This window comes from Arachis ipaensis, chromosome B5 (genome assembly GCF_059453495.1).
Source record: "Arachis ipaensis isolate K30076 ecotype BB chromosome B5, ASM5945349v1, whole genome shotgun sequence".
Classification (NCBI taxonomy): Eukaryota; Viridiplantae; Streptophyta; class Magnoliopsida; order Fabales; family Fabaceae; genus Arachis; species Arachis ipaensis.
Genome location: NC_142440.1, coordinates 95,324,895 through 95,345,878, shown reverse-complemented (window position 1 = coordinate 95,345,878; position 20,984 = coordinate 95,324,895). Strand labels below are relative to the sequence as shown.

Below are 20,984 nucleotides of genomic sequence, written 5' to 3'. Positions count from 1 at the left end.
GACTTGGTTATCTAGTCTCTTGGGTCCTGAGATCTACATTTTTCAATTTCAATTTCCTTGTTTAGTTGCTACACCAAGCTTATTGCTATTGTCATTTGAAATCCGGTTTAATTGAATCCATCTTTTATATTTCTGTTTATTGAATTTTAATTTTCCTTGTTTAATTTCTACAATCCCAATTCCCAACTCCTTTTATAATTCAAGCAATTTACATTTCTTGTACTTTAAGATTCTGTAATTTACATTTCTTGTGTTCTAAGTTTCTGCCATTTAATTTCTTGTTCTTTAAGATTCAGCTCTTTTTCTTTTTTTGTTCCCTTTAATTTCCTGCAAATCACCCACTCCCCTTTACATTCTATGCAATTTAATTCCTGTCAACACAATTTCACACAATCAACACTTGTTTGCTTGACTAATTCAACCACTAAACTAAAGTTCCTCAATCCTTCAATCCTTGTGGGATCGACCTCACTCCCGTGAGTTTTATTACTTGATGCGACCCGGTACACTTGCCGGTGAGTTTTGTGCCGGATCATTTTCCACACATCAAGTTTTTGGCGCCGTTGCCGGGGATTGAATAGATTGACAATGATTAATTGAGGTGGTAGTTTAGATCAAGCACTTTTTCTTTAATTTTGACTAACCTACTAACTGTTTGAATTTTTGCTTAAGCTAACTAAAACTTCATTCTAGTAATAGATTGAAGTATCACTGGTTGTGTGTTTCTATTTTTGTTTGTATGTCAGGTACAGGGAGAGCTATTCCTATCTTATCCGAAGCTAACCAGAGAACTCTCAGGAGATTAAGAAGAGATGAGAGAGGGAAAGGTATTGTTGGAGAGGCAGAATCTGAGGAAGAATATCACGAGATGGAAGGAGATCCATCTAACCCCAATCCACCACAGAGGAGAGTGTTGGCCTCCTACACTTTTGCAAATCCCAGACACTGTGGAAGCAGCATCTTAACTCCCAATGTCAATGCAAACAACTTCGAGCTAAAACCACAACTCATTACACTTGTCCAGAACAATTGTTCCTATGAAGGCAGCCCATTGGAAGATCCCAACCAGCATCTATCCACCTTCTTAAGGATTTGTGACACTGTCAAATCCAATGGCGTGAATCCTGAAACTTACAAGCTTCTGCTGTTCCCGTTCTCATTAAGGGACAAGGCCGCACAATGGCTTGAAACTTTTTCCCAAGGAAGTATCACTAGTTGGGATGATTTGGTGACTAAATTTCTAGCCAAATTCTATCCACCCCAAAGGATCATCAGGCTGAAAACCGAGGTGCAGACATTCACACAATTAGATGCCGAATCCTTGTATGAAGCATGGGAGAGGTACAAAGCCTTAATCAGAAAGTGTCCTCCGGAGATGTTCAATGAATGGGATGTGCTGCAGAATTTCTATGAAGGCCTAACATTGAAATCTCAAGAGGCATTAGATCACTCTGCTGGAGGTTCATTACAACTGATGAAAACTGCTGAGGAAGCCCAGAATCTTGTGGACATGGTGGCCAACAATCAATACTTCTTTGCTCATCAAAGAAACCGCCAACCATCACAGAGAAAGGGGGTACTAGAACTGGAAGGAGTAGACTCCATTTTGGCTCAAAACAAGATGATGCAACAACAAATTCAACAATAGTTTGAACAAATGGCCAAAAGGATTGACAGCCTTCAAGTAGCAGCTGTGAACACAAGCCACCCATCAACTGTATGGGTGCAGAATGAAGAAAGCCAAGACGAGCAACAACAGGAGCAAGTGCAGTACATGCATAACCAAAACTCTGGACAAAATGAAGTTTATGGTGATACCTACAATCCATCCTGGAAGAACCACCCAAACCACAGATGGGGAGACAATCACAACCAGAACCAACAACCATGGCAGAGGAACTCAAACAAAAACACTTCAAGGAACAACCAAAACTACAACCAGTAGCAAACTAACCAAAACCCTTACAGAAAACCTCAAAATAACTACCCCAACCCCAACCATTATCAATCCAATAACCAACCCACCAACCAAAATGCCTACCATCCACCATCCACATCTCACAACCCACCACAAGCATCACCAGAATCTCAAAGAATCACTAACTTGGAAACCTTGATAGACAAAATGTGGAAACACCAAGAAATGACAACCAAGAACCATGAAGCCTCCATGAAGAGCCTAGAGAGGCAGATTGGGCAAATCTCCAAGCAGATTTCTGTTGAGAGACCTTCAAGCTCACTACCAAGTGACACCATTCCTAATCCAAAAGAAGAGTGCAAAGCTGTACAACTACGGAGTGGAAAGACATTGGTAGACAACAACAAGGAGGTAACCAAGAAGCCTTTGGATAGCAACAAAGAACCATCAGAGAAAGGGGAAGCTAGCAATAAAGACATGACAACAAGAAGAAATGCCCCAGAGAAGCTCAAAGAGAAAGACAACCAGCCACATAGTTCAAAGGAAGCAATTCCGGGACAGCAACAAGTGGAGAAGAGCATTACACCTCCACTACCATACCCTCAGAGGTTCAACAAAGAAACCAAGGATCAACACTTCCGCAAATTCCTGGAAACTTTCAAGAAGCTGGAAATCAACATTCCCCTGGCTGAAGCATTGGAACAGATGCCCTTATATGCCAAGTTCTTGAAGGAACTCATTAACAAGAAAAAGAAGCTGGTTGGAGAAGGAAACTATACTTCTCACTGAAGAATGTAGCGCGGTACTTCAAAAGGGAATCCCACCAAAGCTCAAAGATCCAGGAAGTTTTGTAGTTGCTTGCACCATAGGCAACATGACATTAGACAAGGCTCTTTGTGATCTCGGAGCTAGTATCAACCTAATGCCCCTGTCTATGATGAGGAAGCTTGCTATAGAAGAACTCAAACCCACCAGGATGTCACTAGTCATGGCTGATAGATCGATCAAGACACCCAATGGAATTGTGGAAAACCTGTTGGTGAAGGTTGGGGAGTTTATTTTTCCAGCAGATTTTATGATTTTGGATACTGAAGAGGAAGGAAACAATTCAATCATTTTGGGAAGGCCATTTCTAGCCACAGCAAGAGCCATTATTGATGTAGAAAAAGGAGAGATGATCTTCAGGGTCCACAATGAACAAATGGTCATAAACGTTTTCAAGTCAATGCAACACATTCCTGAGCAAGAGGATTACGTGAGAGTGGATATGATAGAGAGTTTGGTGGAAGAAATGTTGGAAGATAATCCTCAAGAGCAAGAAGAAAATCAAGAGACAACAGAGGAACAAGTAGCCGAGATGTCTATTGAGCAAGAGGAAAAACAAGACAAGAAGGAAGAAGTACGAAAACAAGAACTAAAGCCATTACCCACCCATCTCAAATATGCATTCCTGGGTGCATCAGAGAACTTCCCAGTGATCATCAATTCGTCATTAACAAAAAAGGAAGAAGGAGAACTTCTTGATGTACTCAAAGCTCACAAAGACGCTTTAGGATGGACCATTGACGACCTGAGAGGCATCAGCCCTGCAGTATGTATGCATAAGATCCTCTTGGAAGATAACTCCAAGCCAGTAGTTCAACCTCAAAGAAGGCTAAATCCCACGATGAAGGAAGTTGTCCAGAAGGAAGTAATGAAGTTATGGAATGCAGGGATAATCTTTCCCATATCCGACAGCTCATGGTAAGCCCGGTCCAAGTTGTACCAAAGAAAGGAGGAATGACGGTCATCACCAATGAGAAGAATGATTTAATCCCTACTAGAACAGTGACGGGGTGGAGGATGTGCATAGACTATAGAAGATTGAATGACGCCACCAGGAAAGATCATTTTCCTCTCCCATTCATTGATCAGATGCTGGAAAGATTGGCCGGCCATGCCTATTATTGCTTTTTGGATGGATATTCTGGGTATAATCAAATCGTGGTGGACCCCAAGGATCAAGAGAAGACTGCCTTTACATGCCCATTTGGAGTCTTTGCATACAGGAGGATGCCCTTTGGGCTTTGTAACGCCCCAGCCACATTTCAAAGGTGTATGCTCTCCATCTTCTCTGATATGGTCGAAAAGTTTCTAGAGGTCTTCATGGACAACTTCTCTGTTTTTGGTGACAATTTAAATACTTGCCTGAAACATCTAACTCTCGTCTTGAAACGGTGCCAAGAAACTAATTTGGTTTTGAACTGGGAGAAATGCCATTTCATGGTGCCCGAAGGGATTGTTCTTGGTCACAAAGTTTCAAGAAAAGGGATAGAAGTTGACAAGGCAAAAGTGGAAATCATAGAGAAGCTCCCTCCACCAACTAATGTGAAATCTGTTAGAAGTTTCTTGGGGCATGCAGGATTTTATAGAAGGTTTATCAAGGATTTTTCTAAAATAGCTAAACCTTTGAGCAGTCTGCTTATGATTGATACTCTTTTTGTTTTTGATGAAAATTGCCAGTATGCCTTTGAAACTTTAAAAAACAGACTCACAACAGCACCAATCATCACACCCCCAGATTGGGAACTACCTTTTGAACTCATGTGTGATGCAAGTGACATTGCAATTGGTGCTGTGCTTGGACAAAAGAAGGGAAACTTGCATCACGTCATATATTATGCAAGTAAAGTATTGAATGAAGCTCAAAAAAATTACACCACAACAGAGAAGGAATTGTTAGCTGTAGTTTATGGATTTGATAAGTTTAGATCATACTTGATAGGATCCAAAATTGTGGTTTATACTGATCATGCTGCCATTAAGTATTTAATGTCAAAACAGGATGCTAAGCCAAGACTTATCAGGTGGATATTACTCTTAGAAGAATTTGATATTGAAATAAAGGATGGGCACTGAAAACCAAGTTGCTGATCATTTATCAAGACTACCACAAGAAACAATCCAAGAAGCCTCACAGCCTGTGAATGAAAGCTTCCCAGATGAACATTTGCTGCAGATTCAACAAGCACCTTAGTTTGCTGACATAGCAAACTACAAAGTAGGGAGGAAGATACCTCAAGAATTATCTAAGCAACAAGTGAAGAAGTTAATCAATGAAGCAAGGAGGTTCTTGTGGGATGAACCTTTCCTGTTCAAGAGATGCTCTGATGGAGTAATTAGGAGATGTGTTCCTGAGAGTGAAATAAGAAATATACTGTGGCATTGTCATGGCTCAGCCTATGGTGGACATTTTGGGCCAGAAAGAACAGCTGCAAAGATACTACAGAGTGGGTTCTATTGGCCAACTATCTTCAAAGATGCTAGAGAATTTGTTCACTAATGCAACGAATGCCAGAGAACAGGAGGCTTGACAAGAAGGAATGAGATGCCTCAAAACTTCATTCTGGAAGTGGAATTATTTGATTTATGGGGTATTGACTTCATGGGACCTTTCCCCCCTTCTTATTCTTTCAGATATATTTTGGTGGCAGTAGAATACGTCTTAAAGTGGGTGGAAGCCATAGCCACAACCACCTGTGATGCACAAATTGTCCTTCAATTCCTTAAGAAGCATATTTTCACTAGATATGGGGTTCCCAAGGGTCTTGTGAGTGACGGTGGTAGCCATTTTTGCAACAAACAGATGGAGAAGCTCCTCCATAAATATGGAGTGATTCATAAAGTAGCCACGCCATATCACCCCCAGACCAATGGACAGGCTGAATTGGCAAATCGGGAATTGAAGAAGATTCTGGAAAAGATAGTAGGAAGTTCAAGAAAAGATTGGGCTCGGAAGCTGGAGGATGCACTCTGGGCATACAGGACAGCTTTCAAAACTCCCTTTGGGAAGTCACCCTTTCAGCTATTATATGGCAAATCATGTCACCTCCCCGTGGAGCTTGAACACAAAGCTTTTTGGGCTACTAAACTCCTAAACCTTGACTCTGAAGCAGCAGGTGAGAAAAGGTTGTTGCAGCTAAATGAGCTGGATGAATTTAGGCTAGAAGCCTATGAAAGTGCCAAGATATACAAGGAAAAAGCCAAGAGGTGGCATGACAAGAAGGTCATGAAGAAAGAATTCAAACCAGGGCAGTAAGTACTTTTGTACAACTCACGGCTCAAGATATTCCCTGGCAAGCTTAAATCTAAGTGGACTGGTCCATATTTGGTAACCAAGGTTTTTCCTTATGGAAGTATTGAATCGCTAGATGAAGCAACAAAGAGTCAATTCACAGCAAATGGTCACAGAGTAAAGCTGTACTTAGGAGGACATTGGGACAAGGAAAAAGAGGTTCAGAGCTTACAATGTCCTTGAAGCAAAAATGAAGAATGTCAAGCTAGTGACATTAAAAGAGCGCTTGTTGGGAGGCAACCCAACCTGAGGTAGTCATTTTCTTTCAATGCTAGTTCAATAAAAAGATTAAGTGGATTCACCTGCAGTGCAATGAGCTAAGTTTGGCGTCACACACCAAAACAATTTAAAGGAGAATGAAGGATTTTAAGTTTGGTGTTCCACCAAAAATCTAATTTAAAAACACATTCTCACCTTCTGCATAAAGGGTTGCTAATTCCAAGCAATCAGATGAATCATTTAATCATTGTTTGCTTCTACTTTGTAGTTTTATTATTTTCAGCTAAGACACTAGGAATTCACATATGATCAACTCGATGCATCAAAGGTAGTGGCAAGGGACTAAGTTTGGTGTTCACACACCAAAGTAAGTTCAAAAGCCCACAAGAAGTTCCTGCACACTAACTAGTTATCTAAGGGCTTGAGAAACAAGCAACTTCCCTTTAATTCTGTAGGGATTCAAACACTTTCTCGGGAGGGCTTCACACCATCAGTTGAGAGTAAGAAGAAGAAGCCACCAAAAGGGTGTATTGACACTTAACTCCATCAGCATGCAATTTTTCTAAATTTGAAGTTTGAATATGCCCATCTTAGCAGTAACTGTTAGTTCAGTAGTTATGCATCTTGAATATTATTGTCAATAAGAATGCTAGTCTAAGTGTTCTTGTGTGTTTACTTTCACTTAACTAATGCATGCTTTGTCCCCTGCATCTTTTCAATTCAATAAAAGAAATGTTTGAAACATGGAGTAAGATGGTTCATTGCTAGCTAGAAGTCAAATAATAGTAAGTGGTGGCATGTATGTGTGATTGTGTGGCAACTCACTATTAGTGAATAAAAGGAATAGACTGTTCTCTTTTTAAGAAGAAAGTAGTTCACTGTCTATGGATCTCAACAAAATAAAAGTCCTTGGATGAAAAGAAAAACAAAAAGAGAAAAGAAATAGCCAAAGAGTGGTAATAGAACAAAAGAAAAATAAAAAGAAACAAAGCTAGACACCAATAGCTTGAACTTTAGAATATATGCCTGTGGTGTCTTTGTACTAGGATCTGCTTGGATTATTAAGTTCTTTGGAGTGCATCAACACTTGGTAACTTGGGTTAACTAACCCGGGATTATCAACTGAAAGTCTACTATCAAGAGCAACCTGGCTACAAGACATTTAGTAACCCAAAGAGGTGCTGGGCATCAATATTCTAAGAAGGCATGTGAGCCAAGTGTCTAAAGTGAATAATGTGTCAAGCATAAATAAAGAAAAGAGCTTGTTACACGTGACACTGAACTAAAGTTTATAAAGAAAAGAATTCAATAAACAAGGACAAAGGAATAATGAGAGGTCATAGCAGTGTGTTGCTTGATGCTTAGAGAGAACTTTCTAGGCCTACTTGTCAATAAGAAGTGAGTAGTTACATATCTGCATAAAACCCCATGAGCTACCAATAATACTCTGCTAATATGAGCATTCTCTTTTGTTTTCATTCTTTCTTCTTAATAATTCTGTTCTTGCTTGGGGACAAGCAAGTTTTAAGTTTGGTGTTGTGATGACACGTCATCTTAGCCTAGTTTCACTAGTCTTTTTCCTTTGTTTTCATTTAGTTTTACGCACTTTCTTAAGCCATAAGTAAGCCAAATGGGTTGAATTTCATGTTTCCTTTGATTCAATCAACCATGGATAAATTGATGCATTTTCATGAGTTTTTGTGCCAAAATTTCTCATATGACAAGAAGAAGAACAACTCTATGATTATGGCATAGCTTTGATACAATTGTTCATTGATGATAGGTGGAATAAAGCTTGGAAGAAGGTTGCAAGAATGGGCTTGAAAAGAGGGATTCACGTTTGAGCTAACGTTTGCCACAAATGTTAACTCAAACGTGAGAAGCAGATGAAGAACACCCTGGAGAAGAACCAACGTTTGCGCCAACGTTTGACCTCAAACGTTGAGGCAAACGTTGGCTGAAGAAGAAGCAGGGGAAGGCAACGTTTGCGCCAACGTTTGCCTCAAACGTGAGGTCAAACGTTGGCGCCAAAAAGAAGAGAAAAAGCACCCCTGGAGCAAACCAACGTTTTCGCCAACGCTTGCCTCAAACGTGAGGTCAAACGTTGGCGCCAATTTAGCATAAAGAAGAGTCCCTGATTGATGAGTTAATTGAGCCACGTTTGCACCAACGTTGGGCCAAACGTTGGCCAAAGGAGTAGCATGGGGGAACCACGTTTGAGCTCACGTTTGACCTCAAACATTGGCTCAAACATGGAAGACAACAACTTGGCCGAGCTGCATAATGTCACACAAGGGACGTTTGAGTCAACGTTTGCCTCAAACATTGACTCAAACGTGAATGGTTCATGGCCCGGTTCACTAATGGATTTCTTCCCAACACTAAGAACAATCAACGGAGGCTATTATCAACCCAATTCCATCAAGGCTAAAGGCCCAATTCAAGGCTTAATGATCATTTGAAGAAAGTGTATAAATAGCTTAGGATTTGAAGTTTTAGAGGAGCTTTTCCTTTTTAGTTTGGTTGAGTAGTTTTTGGAGAGCTTTTGGGTTTTGAACTATTTGGAGATTTTGAGTCTTGGGTGTTGAAGAATTGAGGAAATTCTGTCTCAATCTCACCATGAGATCTCTCTGTTTTCTTTACTACACTTTTTGAGAAATCAATATTTGAATTCCTTTCTTCTACTGCTTGATCTTTACTTTTCTTGCAATTGAATTCTAAGTTTGGATCTAGGAAGGCATTGAGATCTAGACTTGGTTATCTAGTCTCTTGGGTCCTGAGATCTACATTTTTCAATTTCAATTTCCTTGTTTCGTTGCTACACCAAGCTTATTGCTATTGTCATTTGAAATCTAGTTTAATTGAATCCATCTTTTATATTTCTGTTTATTGAATTTTACTTTTCCTTGTTTAATTTTTGCAATCCCAATTCCCAACTCCTTTTATAATTCAAGCAATTTATATTTCTTGCACTTTAAGATTCTGTAATTTACATTTCTTACGTTCTAAGTTTCTGCCATTTAATTTCTTGTTCTTTAAGATTCAGCTCTTTTTCTTTTTTTGTTCCCTTTAATTTCCTGCAAATCACCCACTCCCCTTTACATTCTATGCAATTTAATTCTTGTCAACATAATTTCACACAATCAACACTTGTTTGCTTGACTAATTCAACCACTAAACTAAAGTTGCTCAATCCTTCAATCCTTGTGGGATCGACCACACTCCCGTGAGTTTTATTACTTGATGCGACCCGGTACACTTGCCGGTGAGTTTTGTGTCGGATCATTTTTCGCACATCACACAACCACAGAAAAAGAGTTGCTTGCAGTGGTTTATGCCATTGACAAGTTTAGATCATGCTTAGTAGGATCAAAAGTGATTGTGTACACTGACCATACTGCTCTTAAATATCTAGTCACAAAGCAGGATTCAAAACCCAAGCTCATAAGATGGGTGTTGCCTCTATAAGAGTTTGATATAGAAATAAGAGACAGAAAAGGGACAGAGAATCAAGTAGCTGATCACCTGTCCTGGATAGAACCAGTAGCCAGAGCATCCCTCCCTCCTACTGAGATCTCTAAAACCTTTCCGGATGAGCAATTGTTTGCTATTCAGGAAGCTCTGTGGCTTGTAGACATTGCAAACTATAAGACACAAGGTTCTCCTTCTGTAACCATGGAGAGGAAGCATGAAAAGCTTCTCTCAATACAGAGTCAAACAAAACCCCCACATTCAAACTCTAAGTTTGTTGTTGGGAGGCCACAACCAAACTCTAAGTTTGGTGTTGGGAGGTTCCAACCTTGCTCTAATTATCTGTGAGGCTCCATGAGAGCTCACTGTCAAGCTATTGACATTAAAGAAGCGCTTGTTGGGAGGCAATCCAATGTTATTTAATCATATCTATTTTATTTTCTTTTTGTTATTTCATGATTTATTAGGTTAATGATCATGTGAAGTCACAAAAACTACTGAAAAATCAAAAACAGAATGAAAAATAGCATTGAAAATAGCACACCCTGGAGGAGAGCAGTCTGGCGTTTAAATGCCAGAAACAAGCATCTGTCTGGTGTTTAACGCCAGAAACAAGCACCAAGCTGGCGTTTAATGCCAGAAACAAGCATCTGCCTGGCGTTAAACGCCAGAAACAGGCTACATTTGGGCGTTTAATGCCAGAAACAAGCAGCAGTCTGGCGTTAAACGCCAGGATTGCACAGCATGGGCATTTTACACGTCTAATTGGAGCAGGGATGTTAAGTCCTTGACCCCACTTGATCTGTGGACCCCACAGGATCCCCACCTACCTCACCATTCAAACCTTTTAAGTTTTGGTGTGGTAAAAGCATTGCTTTTTGTTTTACCTCACCATTCAAACTATTTCCCTCCCAAACCCACCCATTCACACACCTCTATCTCCTCCATCTTCTCCACTTCTTTCTTCTTTTGCTCGAGGACGAGCAAACCTTTTAAGTTTGGTGTGGTAAAAGCATTGCTTTTTGTTTTTCCATAACCATTTATGGCACCTAAGGCTGGAGAAACCTCTAGAAAGAGGAAAAGGAAGGCAGTCGCTTCCACCCCCGAGTCATGAGAGATGGAGAGGTTCATCTCAAGGGTCCATAGTTCAGTGGTAGAGCATTTGACTGCAGATCAAAGAGCTATGAGGAAGGAGCAACAAAGACAAGGAAGAGACATAGAGGAGCTCAAGAGCACCATTGGTTCTTCAAGAAGAGGAAGACGCCACCCTCACTAAGGTGGACCCGTTCCTTAATCTCCTTGTTCTTATTTCTCGGTTTTTCGTTTACTATGCTTTATGTTTATTTATGTTTGGGTCTTATTACATGATCACTAGTATCTAAATGTCTATGTCTTAAAGATATGAATGTCCTATGAATCCATCACCTTTCTTAAATGAAAAATGTTTTCTGAAAAAGAAAAAGAAGTACATGAATTTCGAATTTTAAAATAGTTTAATTATTTTGATGTGGTGGCAATACTTTTTGTTTTCTGAATGAATTCTTGAACAGTGCATATGTCTTTTGAATTTGTTGTTTATGAATGTTAAAATTGTTGGCTCTTGAAAGAATGATGAAAAAGGAGAAATGTTATTTGATAATCTGAAAAATCATAAAAATAATTCTTGAAGCAAGAAAAAGCAGTGAAGAACAAAGCTTGCAGAAAAAAAAATGTGAAAAAAAAGAGAGCAAGAAAAAGAAAAAGCAAGCAGAAAAAGCCAAAAGCTCTTTAAACTAAAAGGCGAGAGCAAAAAGCCAATAGCCCTTAAAACCAAAAGGCAAGGGTAATAAAAAGGATCCAAGGCTTTGAGCATCAGTGGATAGGAGGGCCTAAAGGAATAAAATCCCGGCCTAAGCGGCTAAACCAAGCTGTCCCTAACCATGTGCTTGTGGCGTGAAGGTGTCAAGGGAAAACTTGAGACTAAGCGGTTAAAGTTGAGGTCCAAAGCAAAAACAGAGTGTGCTTAAGAACCCTGGACACCTCTAATTGGGGACTTTAGCAAAGCTGAGTCACAATCTGAAAAGGTTTACCCAGTTATGTGTCTTTGGCATGTATGTATCCGGTAGTAATACTGGAAAACAGAGTGCTTAGGGCCACGGCCAAGACTCATAAAGTAGCTGTGTTCAAGAATCAACATACTGAACTAGGAGAATCAATAACACTATCTGAATTCTAAGTTCCTATAGATGCCAATCATTCTGAACTTCAAAGGATAAAGTGAGATGACAAAATTGTTCAGAAGCAAAAAGCTAATAGCCCCGCTCATCTAATTAAGACTGATCTTCATAGATGTTTTTGGAATTTATTGTATATTCTCTTCTTTTTATCCTAATTTGTTTTTAGTTTCTTGGGTACAAGCAACAATTTAAGTTTGGTGTTGTGATGAGCGGATAATTTATACGCTTTTTGGCATTGTTTTTAGGTAGTTTTTAATATGTTTTAGTCACTTTTTATTAGATTTTTATTAGTTTTTAAATAAAAATCACATTTCTGGACTTTACTATGAGTTTGTGTGTTTTTCTGTGATTTCAGGTAATTTCTGGCTGAAATTGAGGGAGCTGAGCAAAAATCTGATTCAGGCTGAAAAAGGACTGCAGATGCTGTTAGATTCTGACCTCCCTACACTCGAAATCAATTTTCTGGAGCTACATGAGTCCAAATGGCACGCTCTCAATTGCGTTGAAAATTAGACATCCAGGGCTTTCCAGCAATATATAATACTCTATGCTTTGCTCAAGGATAAATGACGTAAACTGGCGTTTAACACCAGTTCCATGTTGTAGTCTGGCGTTAAACGCCAGAAACAGGTTACAAATTGGAATTAAACGCCAAAAACAGGTTACAACCTGGCGTTTGACTCCAGAAACAGCCTAGGCACGTGTAAAGCTTAAGTCTCAGCCCCATCACACACCAAGTGGGCCCCGGAAGTGGATTTCTGCACCATCTATCTTAGTTTACTCATTTTCTGTAAACCTAGGTTACTAGTTTAGTATTTATACAACTTTTAGAGATTTATTTTGTACCTCATGACATTTTAAGATCTGAACTTTGTACTCTTTGACGACATGAGTCTCTAAACTCCATTGTTGGGGGTGAGGAGCTCTGCTGTGTCTCGATGAATTAATGCAATTATTTCTGTTTTCCATTCAAACACGCTTGTTTCTATCTAAGATGTTCATTCGCAATTCAATATGATGAATGTGATGATTGATAAACGAAATTTATCATGCCTATATAGAATTCAATAATGGATATAATCGTGAGTATAGTCTAATCGACATTCAAACTTCGCATCAAACAATCCTGCAATCTATAACCGAGAGTACTAGTCCCCCGAGTCGTCCTCCCTTGGAATTGCTAGAGCATGCATCTTATCGGTTAGGAAGCCTTGTTGTGGTTCTTTTGAAGGTTTAGCAAAATAAATGGCAAACAAGCAATCAATTTTTAGAAGACTTGGCCTAGGGTTGGCATTAGAAATTCTATCCTTATAGTCTCGTCAATGATGACAACAATTAGGCCTTGCTTCATTTAGTTAACCCCTAGGTATAGAGGAAAGTCAAATGAGAGTAACTAACTTGAGTCACAAGTCCTAGTTTTCACCTTAGGGAAATCTAGCTTTAGTGCACTCCAAGTCAATTAGCAATTTCTAATTCCAAATCAACAATTGACATAAACTATTCAACTTTTTCTAATGACTCAAACCTTATGCCAAGTAAGAAACTTTTACTCCCTAACTAATGTTGGCATTTTATCAAACAATTGATGAGCAAGGGAAAAAGGCATAGTAAAAAAATGAGAAGGAAGTAGAATTGAAAGTGCTTCAACGCAAGGAACTAACAACAATTAACAAAGAACAACAATTGAAATGAACTTCTCAAGAAATTGAAAAAAATTCAAAACTACAAAGTTGAATCTAGGATCTATGAGGATTGAGCAATTACAAGCACTAATTGAGATTGGAGAAGAAGATCTATAACATGAATAAAAGAATTGAGAATTGCAATGGATCTCACCAAAGTGTGATTGGAAATTCAGAAAATGGATGAAGATGAACCCTAGTGAGAGCTTGGAATCTCCCTCTCTCTCTCTATCCAAGAGTGTAACTAACAATAGCCAAAAAAATCTAGAACCATCTAAAATGAGCCAAAAAGTCCTTAACCCTTCAACCCTTGGTCTTCTTAAGCTCTTCCCGCCAAGGCACTTCCCCCAAGATGGGATCTCCAACTGTCTCCACGCCCAGGTCACGTGACTTCTAAAAAAAATCATGTTCGAGCATCGGCGCGTACGCGCAGAGCACGCGTGCGCGCCACTGGGGCATCTTGCAATGTGAGCGGAGGCACAGCGTACGCGTGCGCGCCCATGGGGGTTATGGCCCAGCCGCTACACAAGCCGGCTCGTGGCTTGGCTTCTGGCTTTGACTTCTAGCTGCGCAATCCACGCGGGCGCGCCAAGTACACGCACGCGCCCTTGCTGAAGTTTCCAAAGCTCAATTTCTCATGCTCCTTTCCTTCGCGCCCATTCTCCTTCTCTCTTCCGGTTCATCCCTGCCCTATATTCTGAAACCACTTAACACACAGGTCACGGCATCGAACGGCATCAAGAGGAGGTTAGAAATGTATCTAATTTAGTGCAAAATAAGCATGTTTTCATCCATGAGGCAAAAGTTAGGAAAGGAACACAAAGTCTTGTATTTTCATATGAAAAGCGTGTGGAATCATTGATAAAACCCCTGAAATCGATACAAGATAAACCCTCAAAATGGGGTTTATCAACCTCCCCACACTTAGATTCTGGCATGTCCTCATGCTTAGAGAAATGCAAGAGAAACGCAAAAGACTGAAGGATCATAGAGGTATAAGACTTATGAAGTGCAACCTAATTACGTGAATGCAACTACGACTAGTGCTACCATCTACTTGGTTAGGAACAAATCAACCTTCCTAAGATATATGCAAGCATATAGGGCACGATGGCGGTCAACATATGGGATTCACCAATTTTTGAGCATCAAGTGCAATATATGCAACTTCGCATGAAGCATGCTCGTGAGAGCCGGGAATCATGAATTAGAGCCTTCGAACCCTCACCGGAAGTGTTTACACTCTATTCGCTCGAGTGTCTAGGGTTGATTCTCTCAATTTTCTCCTAATCATGCTTTCCAAGATTTGTTCCTCATCTAATCAATCAACATATATTTCCTGCATGCATACATCTATCATGAGGTCTTTTCTTTGGTTGTAATGGGGCTAGGGTTAAGGGGGGATGCATATATGGTTAAGTGAGCTTGAAATTTGAATCTTTGATAAGCTTTAAACTTTCCACCTAACCTATGACATCCTATACAATTGAGTTCTAATCTAACTACCCATTCTTCACTTTTTCACATACTCATGTATTTTCTTTTTTTTTCATTTCACGACACTTATGCATTGATCTTATTAAGCTGCACTTTGCTTTAGGGCATTTTGTCCCCTTTTTTTCCTTTCTTCTCTCTTTCTTTTTTCTTTCTTATTTCTATTTTTTCCTTTCTTTTCATATTTTTTTTTTCTATTTTCTTTTTCATTTGTTTTTTTCTCATTTTATCAATGCATAAGGTTTTACATCTGACCAATACATGAGTATGTACCCAATTCCCAATATTTTCAATAACACTACAAAGCTGCCCCTTTTATTCCCCCAATGTCCCAAGGTTCCCACGCTTGAATGATACTCACACACACACTAGCCTAAGCTAATCAAAGATCCAAATGAGGACAATTATGGTTTTCCGCTTTAGGATTGTAATGTGCTAATTTAAAGAACAAGTGGGTTAAGCGTAGGCTCAATTCTTGGCTAACAAGGGAAGATAGAGGGTAAGGCTATTTGGTAGGTGGGCTAATGAAGTGATGGCCTCAATCATACAAATGCATGAATACAAGCAATAATGGACATATAGACTCAAACAAAGCAAGGATTACACTCATAGAGAGAAAACAATTGCACACAAGAAGGAGAATAGGTGACTATAAGATGTAGCCACAAAACAAGGCTCAAAGCTCACTAGCTTGTGTTCTTAACTCAAAATTCATGTTCCAAAATACAGTTCTTCAAGAAAGTTTGGCATCAAGATACTCAAAATTGGCAATGTCAAGGTTGCCCCAAAGTATTAGTTTCCTAAGAGAGAGTTTCATTGTTCCAACCAAGTAAACTTATCATGCAAATGATATCAAAGAAAACCTAATCATGCAACCTATCCTACTACAAAGGAGTTCAGAAAACGAAAATTTATTTGGGTGTTACCTACGGAGATCGGTCGGCCGACCTCCCCACACTTAAAACTTAGCACGGTCCTCCGTGCTAGAGGTGATGCGCAATGGGTGGCAATGGCCGAGTCCCGAGTGTCCTTCATCTCCGTTATCATCGGTACTTCCGCTTGAAGTTGCGGTGGATGTGGAGATATCTGGTTCCTCAATGGGTGGGGTGACAATGCTTAGAAATATCTTCACGTGAGCATATCGGTGTTGGTTACGCCTCTCATAACGGTCCAACTTCTTGTGAAGGTCTTCAAGGCGTTGGGTGGCTGATTTTTGTGGCGTGGATGATGTAGTGGTATTGCGAGTTGGTGTGGGCAGTCCAATGTCCTTGGTGACTTCCGGAGGCTTGAGGCACCTCTTGGTTGGAATAACATCGCCCTCGACCGGGATTGAGGTTCTCCTATCCTTAGTCTCTCGGTGGACGCCGGCTGCCGCCACTAATTTGGTCACCATAGCGGGGAATGGTAGATTTCCCTTGGCATGAATGCGCCCCATGGATTGGCGAATGGCATGCGAAATGTCGACCGGTTTCTCGGTTAAGATGCACCATATCAATAAGGCAAGCTCGGCGGTAATGGATGACCCATGGGTGCTTGGGAGCACGTAGTGAGCTAGAATTTGGGCCCATGCCGTGGCTTCTTTAGTGAGGAAGCGTGCATCTAAACCTTTTGGTCTTTGCTTTATGGTCCCCTGAATCCAACATGCTTCGGGTGAGGCAATTACGCGGAGGACTGCATTCCAATCGAACTCACGGTCGCCGCATGCTGTCAAGACTTCTTGATAAGCATCATATCCATCCGCTAACGGCCCAATCCCAAGGACTCCTCGGATGGCTTCCACTGTGATTGACACTTGCTTCCGGCGCACAAAGATTGATGTGAGAAGGGGTGAGTGGTAGTTGGTGTAGAATTCCACCACCCATGATAGATTGACCTCCTTGGGTTGCCTCAAGAGGAACCTCCATTGCCTCCGGTCAATGTGTGGCATCACTATCGGAGTGAGGTGGGCCGGGAGGACTAGAAGAGGCTCTGGGTGATAATTCCTTTCAATCATCCTTGAGTAAACAAGTTCGCAGTAGTGGTTAGGGAACTTGTTTGAATCCTTCGGAGGGTTGTCCTTCTTTAGAACATCAACGGGGCCCTTAGCCTTCTTTAGGAGTGGCTTGGCCGTTAGTTCCTGGTGTGCTCTATTGGATGCTGGCTTCTTCGGGGCTTTCCCGTTGCTCTTTTTGATGACCATCCTATGATAGTAAAGAAAGGAGATAACATCAAACCCAAAGAAGCGTAATTGAATATGATTATGCAAATGAGAAATTGTGCCGTAAGAATATGGGTATCCTTATTACATGACAGCTGCAACATGTAACGAAGATAACATGTGATGAGCAAGGCAAATCATTGGCATGTGGTATAGGGGTAGTGTAGGCATGCAAGGAAAAAGCATGAGAAGCATACACCCTCAAATACCAAAAATGGGAAGCAATTTATGAAATGGTGAGTGGGTGGATTGTAGAATGTGAAGGTGCACCCCAAAAGTGACTAGTTAAGAAGCAAGAGTCACAATGAGTTCAAAAAATATCATGTATGCATTTCTTCAAACACTTGGGGTGCATCCTTTTGTAGTATGTAAATAGATGGGGGGGGGGGAAGCAATGTAACATTCCACAAACCAACATTAATCACTACAATGCACAGTGGTTATAAGAAAATCATGCAACACATCTCATCTATCAATGTAAGAGAAGTTATGACCCAAGTGCCTATGAAGAGTTAAATGTAAAAGGAGCTAAAAACACCCCAAAGAAGTGAGGGGCTCAAAAGAGGGGGGGGGGAAAGAAAGAGACTATCTAAAAGAGAATGAAATTAACTGACTAAGAAGCAAAAGAGAGAAGTAGACCAAGAGGGGAGCCTAGTATAGTACCTTGAGAGAGATGGAAAAGGGTATGGGGGGAAGTTGTGGGATGGAATGATGGGGAACAGAGGGGGCAATGTAGGGGCCACCGGAGGTGGGTGGTCGCCAGAGGTGATGGTAGTAGTAGGTAAATGGGTAGTAGAGGAGGTAAGAGGAAAAAAAGGGAGAAGAGGAATGAAGGGAGAAAGTGTGCTCCCCATTATGTTGACATCGGTCACCCACGCGTGCGCGCACGGGGCGCGCAAGCGCAAGGAAGCGGGGTGGAGTGATGGCGCGCGCGCGCACGGTGCGCGCGCGGCAATGTGATTATGCCCCAGGCTTGAGATGGGCTTGGGGTTGGCTTAACTCTCTGGAATATGTACTAGGATTGCACAGGGGCAAGGGACGCGTGCGCGTGCCTTGCGTTGCGGGTATGTGGGCGCGTTGGCGCCTAGTGCGCGCACGCAGCAGCGATGGTGGGCTGGTGGCTTAGTGCAGGCGCGAGAGTGGCCTAACTCTCTGGAATATGTACCAGGAGTGCATAGGGGCAATCGGCGCGCGCGCGCGAGGTGTGCTAGCGCGTCGATCTGACGATTTGTCAAAGAATGCGTGCGCGCCATGTGCCCTCACGCGTGAGCGGCCTGTGCCTCAGGCATGGTGCAGGCGTGAGAGTGGCCTAACTCTCTGGAATATGTATGGAGGGGTACTTCTTGCAATTCACGCGTCCGCGCACATCGCGCGTCCGCGTGGATGGTCGGAAATGCTTCATGGGCGCGTGCGCGTTAGGTGCGCGCACGCGCGGAATGGTGCCTTTTTCAAAGTTGCATGTTCTCGCACCACTTTCAGCATTCCAACCCTCCAAACAACCACTTTAGGTACTATAGAAGGATGTTTTGACATGATAAAGTACCAAATGAACTCAACAAATGAAACAAAATTTGAAACGAAATCTAGCTACAACTTCCTCGATCACCTAGCTACCAAACATGAAGTCAATAAGTAAGCAAGTATCAATCAAAGAAGAATTCAATGGCTATGTACAAATGGTAGATCTTCCCATGGTGGGGTGTCTCCCACCTAGCACTTTTGTTTACCGTCCTTAAGTTGGACGTCCACTAGCTCAAAGCTCTTGTTCAAGAGATGCATCCCTCAAGATGAACATTTCAAATTCCTTGGAGTTCTTTCTTTGCTCACCATGGTACAATTTGAGACGGTGCCCATTCACCTTGAAAATGTCCGGACTTGATGGGTGGCGCAAGTGATAGACCCCGTAAGGTTCTACTTTCTCTACTTGGTAAGGTCCATCCCATCTTGATTTAAGCTTTCCGGGTAGTAATCTCAACCTTGAGTTGTAAAGGAGCACTAGGTCACCGGGTCTAAATTCCCTTCTCCTAATGTTCTTGTCATGAATGGCTTTCATCTTTTCCTTGTAGAGTCTAGAATTGTCATAGGCTTCTAATCTCAAGCACTCTAGTTCCGCCAATTGAAGCTTTCTCTCTACTCCGGCTCCACCCAAACTCATGTTGCATTCCTCTATGGCCCAATAAGCTTTGTGTTCGATTTCTACCAGAAGATGGCATGCTTTACCATATACAAGTCTAAAAGGGCTCATGCCAATGGGTGTTTTGTAAGCCGTTCGATATGCCCAAAGTGCATCGGAGAGTTTAGCGCTCCAATCTTTCCTATTCGGCTTCATAATCCTTTCCAACACATGTTTAATTTCCCGGTTAGACACCTCGGCTTGGCCGTTTGTCTGAGGGTGGTAGGCCGTGGCGACTTTGTGTATGATGCCATACTTTCTCATGAGGCCGTCCATTTTTTTGTTGCAAAAATGGGATCCTTGATCACTTATGATTGCTCTTAGGGAGCCAAAACGACAAATGATATTATTCCTCACAAAAGAATAAACAACATGGGCATCATCCGTCCGGGTGGGGATTGCCTCCACCCATTTTGACACATAATCGACGGCTAACAAGATGTAGAGAAAGCCATTGGAATTTGAAAATGGTCCCATGAAGTCAATTCCCCATACATCAAAGATTTCACAAAAAAGCATATTTTGTTGGGGGATTTCGTCCTTCTTAGAAATATTTCCAAACCGAATGCATTGGGGACAAGATTTGCAATAGAGGGAAGAATCTTTGAGAAGGGTTGGCCACCAAAATCTGCAATCAAGGACCTTTCTTGCCGTTCTTTGGGGGCCGTAGTGGCCACCTCCTTCGGAAGAATGGGAAGCGTCCAAGATTGCTTGGAATTCGGTTTGAGGTATGCACCGTCGCACTATTTGGTCCGCTCCACACCTCCACAAATAGGGATCGTCCTAAACATAGTATTTGGATTCGCTTTTCGGCTTATCCTTTTGATGTTTGTTGAGATTGAGAGGGAAGGTGCGTGAAACCAAGTAGTTTGCTATTTGGGCATACCAAGGAACTACTTCCGAGATTGCGTGCAAACTATCTAGAGGAAAGGAGTCATTGATAGGAGTGGTGTCGTCGTTTGTGTGTTCGAGGCGACTTAGATGGTCCGCCACTAAGTTTTGGGAACCACTCCTATCCTTGATCTCCAAGTCAAATTCTTGTAACAAAAGCACCCAATGAATTAATCTCGGTTTTGATTCCTTTTTGGCCAACAAATACTTTAGTGCCGCGTGATCCGAGAACACTACTACCTTGGAACCAAGAAGATAGGCTCGGAACTTGTCCAAAGCAAAAACAATAGCTAGGAGTTCTTTCTCGGTAGTAGTGTAGTTGGATTGGGATCCGTCTAGTGTCTTTGAAGCATAAGCTATGACATAGGGAATCTTACCCTCGCGTTGTGCTAACGCGGCTCCTATCGTATAATTCGAAGCATCACACATGATTTCAAATGGTTGAGCCCAATTCGGTCCTCACACAATAGGAGCTTGTGTCAATGCCACTTTGAGTTTGTCATATGCTTCCATACATTCCTTGCTTAGCTCAAATTCAGTGTCCTTTTGTAGTAGTCGAGAGAGAGGTAGGGCTACCTTGCTAAAGTCTTTGATGAATCTCCGGTAGAA

The 20,984-nt window shown here is 41.4% G+C and overlaps 1 protein-coding gene across 1 annotated transcript; it reads right to left on the bottom strand.

Annotated features, from left to right (window-relative positions):
- Positions 1–19,064: 19,064 nt before the first annotated feature.
- On the bottom strand, positions 19,065–19,466 carry LOC148565047 (uncharacterized). The gene has a single exon (XM_088487116.1). It carries the CDS (start codon positions 19,464–19,466, stop codon positions 19,065–19,067), a length of 402 nt encoding a protein of 133 aa, XP_088343242.1.
- Positions 19,467–20,984: the final 1,518 nt, after the last annotated feature.